The sequence below is a fragment of the Nicotiana sylvestris genome, chromosome 3 (assembly GCF_000393655.2).
Source record: "Nicotiana sylvestris chromosome 3, ASM39365v2, whole genome shotgun sequence".
NCBI lineage: Eukaryota > Viridiplantae > Streptophyta > Magnoliopsida > Solanales > Solanaceae > Nicotiana > Nicotiana sylvestris.
In genome coordinates, this window is record NC_091059.1 from 212,638,779 (window position 1) to 212,650,664 (window position 11,886).

Below are 11,886 nucleotides of genomic sequence, written 5' to 3' on the forward strand. Positions count from 1 at the left end.
GATAAGGAAAAACTTGTACACGATAGGAAAATATTCATTGTTTACTTTTTCTAGTCATATACATAAATATATATATTATTTATACACGATTATACACATATAATACATAACTTATACATATATTATATCTTCACATGCTATTTTTAATTTAAATGATTGGGTGGATAATTATTTGGATTAATTCTTCTAAAATAAAAGCATGTCACGTACTCATGTAACAAGCATAGTTGATGTAACAAGCATTATTTAGGATTTTAACTTAATCAGGGAGTTAACAATAGAGCAAGTATTGTTTTTGGGAAAATAATATTGTTGGGTCACTCTCAATATAATAGCTGAAAAATATATATTTTTCTTATATATATATATTATATTATATATTTTTTTGGCTATTAAATATAAATTTTTTTGCACGTGCTAAAATAAAAATAAAAAACCTTTCTTTTGTTTGTACATTTACATTAACCTGGGAATCTAGATTCTAGAAGACCGGTCCATTCAGGAAGTGGTTAACAGCTGGTGCAAGTAGCTACAGAATTAAATGTGTTTGCATGTGCACAAAAGTGAATAGGACAAAACATTATTACTGATTATGCCCTTATATTTCTAGATTATGTCCACAAATGGTCCGTCTGAGACTTTGCTACACTTCTACAAAGGAAAAAAGAATTGTAGCTACACCTACACGGCTCGGTGTGTCACTCACTTCACCACGTGAAATTCTTTCCAGAAAGAAACTTGAGATGTGAGTTCTTTTTACAATTAATAACTAGCACAAAGCTTTTCATTCTCAAACATAATGGAGAATCTGATATTGTATTAGTAACATACAAAACTAACCACAAAGGGTAATTCAGAATACAACATTACGATTCAAAAAACTCAAACAAAAGCCAGTGTCTCAACATGTGTATAGGCATCAAAGCAATCATACCGTGCACCACCAATAAAAAGTCTGAAATAATCAGGCTTTATATCAGCTAGCTCTTTGACACTCCCATTCTGCATTTCATACAAAATAATTTTCCCCGGAATTGAAATCAAGAGTCTTGCATTATTTTCCTCATCTGCTAGAAAACAGAGCACAGTAAATGCATATGGAAAGTTATAATCTTCAGGAGGATACATTTCTTGATTCACCATAGCTGGATACAAAATGGTCAAAAATTCCAAGTTAACTCGATACTTCACAAACCACTGAGAATAATCACTCTTCAACTCCAAAACATCAAACTCAATATCTTGAGGCTTATGAATCTCAATAAGATGCAAATGCCCACCCGATTCCCCAAAATACTCAATATTCCTGTACCACTGACCTTCAGGAATTTGAGTACTAGGCATTGATTTAAATTCAATGCTATCAGTTTCAAAACACAAAAACGGGCCTGTTTGACTAAACCAGTGTATAGCCCCTTTCCAGTAAACTCCACGGTAGCAACATAATTCCACATTACCATTACAGTACTCAGTTGAATGCCTCCAGACCCCACAAGCTGATGAATACACTGAGAAACGAAGTTGATTTTCAGATACAGACAACCAAACACAAACAACATCGTAATCACCAGATCTTTTGGGGTCAAATGCTAAGTTCATACTTTTCACTACCATTCCGTCTGGCACTGGAATAAACCTATGATGACCTGTAGTAAGATTATAAACGTAAAATTCGGTTTTTGCATCATCTGATTTAAAACCGAGACATACAAGTCCATTACAAGAGCTGATATTACTCAGAACTTTGCCATCACGTGCATCGGATAAACGGTCGTAAATCCGGCCCATTGCAGCTAGGCGTTCTTCGTGGAGACTAAGGAAATCATAATTCGGGTGTCGGCACAAGAAAACACCGACGGTGGAAGCAGAGGAGGTAGCGTTTCTACGGGTATGGAGGCGGCGGAAATAGGTACTGGAAATAAGGGAAAGCCAGTGTTTCGAGACGCATTGGAAACGAAGTAGAGTTTTTGGGGGTAAGCGTAGGAGTATTTCAGTTAACAGACCTTCACTGCCGGCGATTTGCTCCGATGAAGGCAAGATTTCGGAGGAAATCGGCAAGTGCTGCTGCTTTAGCTGTTGGTTGTAACTTCGGGAGTGGGTAAGTGTCAGTTTGATCGGAGCACTAGCACCGCCGTACGATGTACAGTCGCCGGAAACCATGGTCGGATTTTTTTTCTTCCGAAACTCAATGAATTGAAGTGTATTTGGACACTCTATATCAAGACCAAGTGACCAACAGTCGGTCTTTGTCCCCACAACTTGACAGAGAGAGGGGAAGACTTGTTAGATAGAGTTAATAATCACATGGGGCAACTTTATTTGTGACCATAGGAATATTTTATTAAGTTTACTATTGGATAGAGTTAATAATCTCATGGGCCAACTTTATTTGTGAACGTAAGTTAGCCACAAACTACACGTGTTTTTGCTGATTTGGTCAATTTCCACAAAGAACCTACAATTCGATAATGTCTCGATCTTCTAGTTTTGGCATAGGGCTGCATAAGCCTCAACGGTACACATTTTTTTTAAAACTAATTTGAGTACATGCACGTATCAATTATTAAAATTTATATACAAATAAAGAACGAATTATGCCAAAAAATAATCATATAACATTAAATAAATTTAACAGTCATTTAAATAACAAACAATAAATATTATTATATGGATATAAGAATAGTATTAATAATTATAAGTATTTCATTATCTGAGATTATAATATCTTATGTTGTTGAAAACCTAGAATCAAGGCCTCTGGCTCACTACCTTGGTCTCCTCGGGAAATTGAATCTCACTCGATATAATAGTGTGCTTTTTGTACCTAGAAACTATTGTAACCCTTAATAAGCAAATTTCTTGAAAATGTCAGCAATGCTTTATTCTTGTAATAAGAAAAAGGCTGGAGTTAGTCAATTTTTTTGAACATTGAAAATCCAGGTGAATAATAAAGTGAACAATGGATTTTTTTTTCCAGAAAGACTTATTCAATATTCGAGATTGTGAATGCAACTCTCCGTTATGATTCTAATAAGGAGAATTAAAGAATTGAGAAGAAAAGTAAGAAGTGCACCTGCTTTCGAGTCTTTTATACTTTTGTTAGATGCTTCATAGTCTAGTATGGGAATTGGGCAAGAATTTTAAATCTGTATTTTGTGATGTTATTTGTTCGCGATTAATTTTCAGATTGTTTCGATATTTTGTTTAACTTATTAAATGCTTCGAATTAATGGTTAAGGTGTGAACATTAGGTTCGTCTGGCGGGTGGTGTGTTGGATACCAATCATGTCTAAGGGATTGATTATGTCACGAACCAAAAATCCCTCCAAAGAAGTCGTGATGACACCTAATCTCTAAATTAGGTAAACCTAACATTTACTGTAATAATATGGGTATTTACTAACTTTAAATTAAATTACTCTGAACAAAATACAATTCCCAAAACCGGTAGTACAAGTCACAAGCCTTTCTAGGAGTAGTTATACAAAATAAATACATCACTACTCCGAAACAAAGCGAACAAATGGAAATAAGTACAATTGAAGTGACTCTGAGGACTGCGAACGCTGCAGCAAGTTTACCTTGAGTCTCCACCGCAACGAATAACTACTATCAATCAAATACCTGGATCTGTACACAAAAATGTACAGAAGTGTAGTATCAGCACAACCGACCCCATGTGCTGGTAAGTGTCTAGCCTAACCTCCGCGAAGTAGTGACGAGGCTAGGACCAGACTACCAAATAAACATGTGCAAGATAGCGTACAAAATAATAGGAAGCAGATAACAATGATGGCAACAATGATCAACCGGTGATATAAATAGCAGGCAAAAAGAACAACACAAATGTTTCTCAACAAAAAAAAAATACAAGTGTAATCAATTAATCAAGTCCTTCAAATATAAATCTTTCGCCTATAAATACTTCAAGTAATAATCTCTAAGATAATATTCTTTTCAATAAATATATACTTCCTTCAAAAAAATAGCTTTCAAATAAACACCTTCCGCATATAATTCTTTCGAGTAAAGGTCACCTTGTGACACCTCATTTCATAATCATAAATAATATAGGTCTCATTTCACTTTCAAAATTTTACGGCACCTCGTGCTCATATTTATAACACAACCGCACGGACAACTCACGTGTCATTAAATAAAACCATAATATTTTCTCCAGCACCTTGTGCCCGCATATTTCTGTCTCACATTGCACAACAATATACTCATATTACTCAGTTCATATGTTCCATAATCCAATACAATAAAAAAAAGTTCAAGGAGCCTCATTTACTTAATATAAAGTAGAGTACAACTTTCAACCCAATTAGGAAATCAACAAGAAATGATGAAGTTATTTTTAGAAATCATTTGAATAAAGAAAATACCCTTTTTAATTAAAGTACAATTGTTGAAAATTTAAGTATTGAAAGCTTTATGTAGATGCGGCGAGGTATTGAAAACAATATGGCTTACAACACAAGGGATCACAACACAGTAAAGGGATCTAAACAGTTAATACACTTGAAATGTTAATAACAAATAAACACAACAAACAGAAAGTGCACGGCATCACCCTTCGTGCTTTTACTTTCGTTCTCACCATGCACGGCATCACCCTTCGTACTTTACACTCTTCCTCAGCATGCACGGCATCACCCTTCGTGCTTTACACTTTTCCTCACCCAAGCAACATTCACAAAGCAATCCAGGCAAGGAAGTCAATAATATCATGTATTAACATGAAACCAATAAAGAATATAAGGAAAACCATAATTCAATTATCAACAAGAATCAGGAAAATCAAGGACAAATGTACGGCATTACCCTTCGTGCTTTTACTCTCGTCCTCACCATAAGAATCAATATAAACTGCACGGCATCACCCTTCGTGTTTTTACTCTCATCATCACCATAAAATCAATATAATTGGCACGGAATTGTACATCGTGCGACACGGCATCACCCTTCGTGTTTTATCACTCTTTCATCACCATATGAATAATGTAAATGTGCACGACATCACCCTTCGTGCTTTATCACTCTTCCTCACCCAAGCAACAATCACAAAGTAATTTGGGCAAGGAAAAATGAAAAATATCACAATAAAACCCCGGCAAGGGAAACAATATCATGAATAATAACGTCCCGGCAAGGGAGAAAATATCAAAGCAACAACATCCCGGCAAGGAAGATAATATCATCAACCTCTTCTCTTTTTCACATTTACTTCACAACTCGATTCACAATTTGAGCCAATGCTCTTCAACAATTCTATTCTTAACTAGAGCCAATGCTTTACAATGTTCTACAATTCAATTCTCAACTTGAGCCAATGCTCTACAATGTTCAATAATTCAATTCTCAACTTGAGCCAATGCTCTACAATGTTCAACAATTCAATTCTCAACTTGAGTCAATGCTCTATAATGTTCAACAATTCTATTCTTAACTAGAGCCAATGCTCTACAATGTTCAACAATTCAATAATACTTCCACAAGTCATATTCCTCAATATAAATTATCATATAGAGCATGAACAATACGAAACAGAGTCACATTAATCAAAGTATAAGACTCACGGGCATGCATAACACCAACGAATAGATACTCGTCAACATGCTTATACGTCGTACTCAATAAACAACACATAGCAAATAGGACACAATTCCTAATCCCTCAAGCTAAGGTTAGACCAAACACTTACCTCGGTTTGCAACCAATTCAAAATTCCAACAAGCCTTTGCCTCGCGAATTCGTCTGAAGCTTCAAATCTAGTCATAACAATTCAATATACTCAATATAAATCGTACGAATTAATTCCATATGAATTTACACATTTTCCAAATTAAAAATCCGAAATTTAGCTCAAAATTGTCCGTGGGGTCCACATCTTGGAATCTGACGAAACTCATAAAATCCAACAACTCATTCTGATACGAGTTCAACCATACAAAAATTATCGAATTCCGATATCAATGAACCTTCAAATCCTAAATTTTCATTTTTGGAAAATTTTACAAAAACTTCAATTTCTTTCATCCAAATCCGAAATAAATAATGAATATTGATATAAATTCATGAAATATAATCACTTCCGGATATAGAACACTTACCCAAGTCGAAATCGTGAAAATCCCCTTTGGAATCGCCCAAATCCGAGCTTGAATGACCAAAAATGGAAGAATTTCGGACCCCTTCAGTTTATAAACTGTCCAGGGGTATTATAGCGAGTTTTACTAGCGCGGTCGCGCATCTGGCCGGCTACGGCCGCGCTCACAGGCAGAAACATTTCGAATATGCGCGGTCGCGCATCTGGCCGCGCACCTGGGCGCGCATATGACACATGTCCGGTAAATTGGTCATAACTTTCTGTATACACCTCCAAATGATGCACGGTTTGATTATCTGGAAACTAGACTCAAAGAACTTTAATTTGATAGGTTGTGCATCACACATATCGTTATATCCATGTAGATATGCTCGTTCAATGTGAGATCTTGTGCGTACTCATTTGCAAATTTTGTATATTATGTAATTTTCCAACTTGTCTTAGACTTAAAACTTTTCTTAGACCCCATATATCTTATATTATGCCTTGTACACTTGCTATCATATCCAATTGGTATTCATAATGGTAATAGACCTCTTCCACATATAAAATAATATAATTAAAACACGTCAACTTTCTTATTTCGCCAAAATGCGTCGAATTGTCATGTGGACTTCCAAATCCAAATTCGGACACACATCTAAGTCCGAAATCACCATACGAAGATATTGACATCATTAACATTCCATTTCGGGGTCGTTTACTCAAAAGTCAACTCTCCGGTCAACTCTTTCCATTTGAGCTTCAAAATAAGATTTTGTTTTTTTTTTCCTTTAAATTTAACTCCAAATCTTACGAAAACCAAACTCGACCATACATGCGGTTCATGATGCATATTACGAAGCTTCTCAGGGTCTTAAGCCGCTGAACAAAAATGCTAATTCCTAGAACGAAAATTGGGGTCGTTACAGTTTAGGACATGACAATAATACTGCCAACTATTAATAGTTTCTAAACAAATGTCGGCAGTGTTTGATAATGAACCATCACTTATACCAATATCAGTTGGTTAATTAAATGGTATAAAAGACACTACTAGAAATCCGGTAAAAAGCGACCACAAAAAGCGACCAAAGTTGGTCGCTTATAGGCCTAAAAGCGACCAAAAAGCGACCAAACATGCATGGTCGCAATATTGCTGGTCCCTTTATTTTAGGGACCAAAGTTGGTCGCTATTTCCAGAAATTGTATTTTTTTAATAGAAATCTGGGCAGGTAGCGACCAAGGTTGGTCGCTATTGCCCAGAAAATTATTTTTTTATAGTGAAATGCGACCAAATAGAGACCAAAGTTGGTCGCTTTTCTTGGTATATTTTTGGCAGAAACTGCCTGTTTTGGCAGCTACACCACCTGCCAGCTTACCAAACATCCTAAACAGGCATTTTATGCCAGCAACAACAACAACAACAATTAAAAGCAACAATCAATAGAACTAACACATTAAGCTAACAAAACTAAGTTAACGCTTATTACAAGCCCATTCGAACTAAAAAGAACTAACACAATAGAACTAAATTTTTTTGTCTAGTTCAAAGTATATAAAGTACTCAAGGAGTGTTCTTTCAGCATCCTCGTCCGAAAGTTGGATTGCCTCGCCCGATTCATTAGGTGGTTGACTGCGTATGAATTCTCCCACGTCAGCTGCATGTGAAGCGAACCTATATGAAAAATTATATATATTGAATTAGTATTTCAAAATTTATATAAAAGTAAATCAAAATACTTAATGAAAAGTAAAAACTTACATGTATATAGTCGAGGTTCGACCCTCCTTTCTGAATCAGTCTCTTTCTTCTTCTTTACAATACGAGTTTCATTGAATAGCTCATCTTGCTTCATTGGCATCATAAAGTTGTTTGGTGGCTTTGGTGATTATCCTCGTGGTACTATTATTCGGGATGAACTTGGATACAGAGAATAACTTGGATACAGTACCTGACAGGGTGTGTCTTTGATCAATTGTTGATCTCTATAGCTACAATGATAATGAGAAGGCAACGACATGTGTTTCAAAATAGTGATGGTATAGGTAGGATTTAACATTTCCTAAGTAGATAAAAGAGGTTATAGAGGAATTCTCTACTTCACTTTCCAAGAGGAAAAGAAGTTTGATTGATAGTGACAACGTTGATGAAAACGGAATGTTTTCTGTTGGTCATGACAGTTCCCATAAAGCGGGGATCATATGACTCTATGATGACAAAGATTATAGGAAGTTTTGTTCTAAACTTTCTTCCAAGTCTGATCCGTACAAGCTTAATATGATATTGGTGATATTTCTTCGGATTTAGACAATGATTTGACCGACAAAAGTATGGAAATGCTCTTAAAAAGAATTAAAGGTAAAATGTTTTTCTTGGTAGAGAAGGATGCTGAAAAGATTTTACCTTTAATTCTTTTTAAGAGCATTTCCATACTTTTGTCGGTCAAATCATTGTCTGAATCCGAAGAAATATCACTAATATCACATTAAGCTTGTACGAATCAGACTTGAAAGAAAATTTAGAACAAAACTTCCTATAATCTCTGTCATCATAGAGTCTTATGATCCCCATTCTATGGGAACTGCCATGACCAACGGAACACATTCCGTCTTCATCAACCTTGTCACTCTCAATTAAACTTCTTTTCCTCATGGAAAATGAAGTACAGAATTACTCTATAAGCTCTTCTTTTATCTACTTAGGTAATTCTAAATTCCTACCTACACCATCACTATTTGAAACACATGTCATTGCCTTCTCATCATCATTGTCGCTAATGAGAAGAACAATTAAAGGCACACTTTGCCAGGTACTGTGTCTTAGTTATTCTTGGTGGAAGTTCTATTGCTTGTCTAATAACGTCATCAACCTCTTCTAATAATCCTCTGGCAATCTAAAATTCCAAAACATAAACTAAAAGTTCAATTCATATCCTAAACCTTCAATTCATATCCACAAAAGTTCAAGTCATATCCTTAAAGGTTCAACTCATATCGTAAAAAGTTCAAGTCATATCGTAAAATTTCAATTTATATCGTACAAGTTCAATTCACAAGAACAAAACCTAAAAACTAAAAGTTCATCAATTCTTATCCTACGAGTTTAAACATAAACTAAAAGTTCAATTTATATCCTAAAGGTTCAATTCATATCCACAAAAGTTCAAGTCATATCCTAAAATTTCTATTTATATCCTAAAAATTCAACTCATATCCTAAAAGTTTCAATTTATATCCTACAAGTTCAATTCACAAGAACAAAACCTAAAAACTAAAAGTTATATTCATATCCTACGAGTTTAAACATAAACTAAAAGTTCAAGTCATATCCTAAAGGTTCAATACATATGCTAAAGGTTCAATTTATTTCCTAAAAGTTCAACTCATATCCTAAAAGTTTCAATTCATATCGTAAAAAGTTCAAGTCATACATAAAAGCTTCAATTTATATCGTACAAGTTCAATTCACAAGAACAAAACCTAAAAATTAAAAGTTCATCAATTCTTATCCTACGAGTTTAAACATAAACTAAAAGTTCAATTTATATCCTAAAGGTTCAATTCATATCCACAAAAGTTCAAGTCATATCCTAAAATTTTTATTTATATCCTAAAAGTTCAACTCATATCCTAAAAGTTTCAACTCATATCGTAAAAAGTTCAAGTCATACATAAAAGCTTCAATTTATATCGTACAAGTTCAATTCACAAGAACAAAACCTAAAAATTAAAAGTTCATCAATTCTTATCCTACGAGTTTAAACATAAACTAAAAGTTCAATTTATATCCTAAAGGTTCAATTCATATCCACAAAAGTTCAAGTCATATCCTAAAATTTTTATTTATATCCTAAAAGTTCAACTCATATCCTAAAAGTTTCAATTCATATCCTAAAAATTCAATTCACAAGAACAAAACCTAAAAACTAAAAGTTATATTCATATCCTACGAGTTTAAACATAAACTAAAAGTTCAAGTCATATCCTAAAGGTTCAATACATATGCTAAAGGTTCAATTTATTTCCTAAAAGTTCAACTCATATCCTAAAAGTTTCAATTCATATCCTAAAAAGTTCAAGTCATACATAAAAGCTTCAATTTATATCCTACAAGTTCAATTCACAAGAACAAAACCTAAAAACTAAAAGTTATATTCATATCTTACGAGTTTAAACATAAACTAAAACTTCAAGTCATATCCTAAAGGTTCAATACATATCCCAAAGGTTCAATTTATTTCCTAAAAGTTCAACTCATATCCTAAAAGTTTCAACTCATATCGTAAAAAGTTCAAGTCATACATAAAAGCTTCAATTTATATCGTACAAGTTCAATTCACAAGAACAAAACCTAAAAATTAAAAGTTCATCAATTCTTATCCTACGAGTTTAAACATAAACTAAAAGTTCAATTTATATCCTAAAGGTTCAATTTATATCCACAAAAGTTCAAGTCATATCCTAAAATTTCTATTTATATCCTAAAAATTCAACTCATATCCTAAAAGTTTCAATTCATATCCTAAAAATTCAATTCACAAGAACAAAACCTAAAAACTAAAAGTTATATTCATATCCTACGAGTTTAAACATAAACTAAAAGTTCAAGTCATATCCTAAAGGTTCAATACATATGCTAAAGGTTCAATTTATTTCCTAAAAGTTCAACTCATATCCTAAAAGTTTCAATTCATATCCTAAAAAGTTCAAGTCATACATAAAAGCTTCAATTTATATCCTACAAGTTCAATTCACAAGAACAAAACCTAAAAACTAAAAGTTATATTCATATCTTACGAGTTTAAACATAAACTAAAACTTCAAGTCATATCCTAAAGGTTCAATACATATCCTAAAGGTTCAATTTATTTCCCAAAAGTTCAACTCATATCCTAAAAGTTTCAATTCATATTCTAAAAAGTTCAAGTCATACATAAAAGCTTTAATTTATATCGTACAAGTTCAATTCACAAGAACAAAACCTAAAAACTAAAAGTTCATCAATTCTTATCCTACGAGTTTAAACATAAACTAAAAGTTCAATTTATATCCTAAAGGTTCAATTCATATCCACAAAAGTTCAAGTCATATCCTAAAATTTCTATTTATATCCTAAAAATTCAACTCATACCTAAAAGGTTCAATTTATATCCTAAAGGTTCAACTCATACATAAAAGCTTCAATTCATATCCACAAAAGTTCAAGTCATATCCTAAAGGTTCAACTCATACATAAAAGCTTCAATTTATATCCTAAAAGTTATATTCATATCCTACGAGTTTAAACTTAAACTAAAAGTTCAATTTATATCCTAAAAGCTTCAACTCATACCTAAAAGGTTCAATTCATATCCTAAAAATTCAACTCATATCCTAAAAGGTTCAATTTATATCCATAAAAGTTCAAGTCATATCCTAACGGTTCAACTCATACATAAAAGCTTCAATTTATATCCTAAAAGTTATATTCATATCCTACGAGTTTAAGTTCAATTTATATCCTAAAGGTTCAACTCATACCTAAAAGGTTCAATTCATATCCTAAAAATTCAACTCGTATCCTAAAAGGTTCAATTTATATCCTACAAGTTCAATTCACAAGAACAAAACCTAAAAACTATAAGTTATATTCGTATCCTACGAGTTTAAACTTAAACTAAAAGTTCAATTTATATCCTAAAAGTGGGCGAACTCGTTGTACTCAAACAAGAGCCACGCAACGATTCGCTTAAGGCCTTAAACATTAACATTGTCTTGAACTTTAAGAGAAAATCCAAATATACTATCATGTG

At 33.2% G+C, this 11,886-nt stretch overlaps 1 protein-coding gene across 1 annotated transcript; it reads right to left on the bottom strand.

Moving 5' to 3' along the window:
* Positions 1-882: 882 nt before the first annotated feature.
* LOC104239288 (F-box protein At5g07610-like) lies at positions 883-2,160 on the bottom strand. The gene has a single exon (XM_009793892.1). It carries the CDS (start codon positions 2,158-2,160, stop codon positions 883-885), a length of 1,278 nt encoding a protein of 425 aa, XP_009792194.1.
* Between the last annotated feature and the right edge of the window lie 9,726 nt (positions 2,161-11,886).

What these genes read in the sequence shown, in the direction of transcription:
- LOC104239288 (XM_009793892.1), bottom strand. Translation starts at nt 2,160, where the DNA reads ATGGTTTCCGGCGACTGTACATCGTACGGCGGTGCTAGTGCTCCGATC.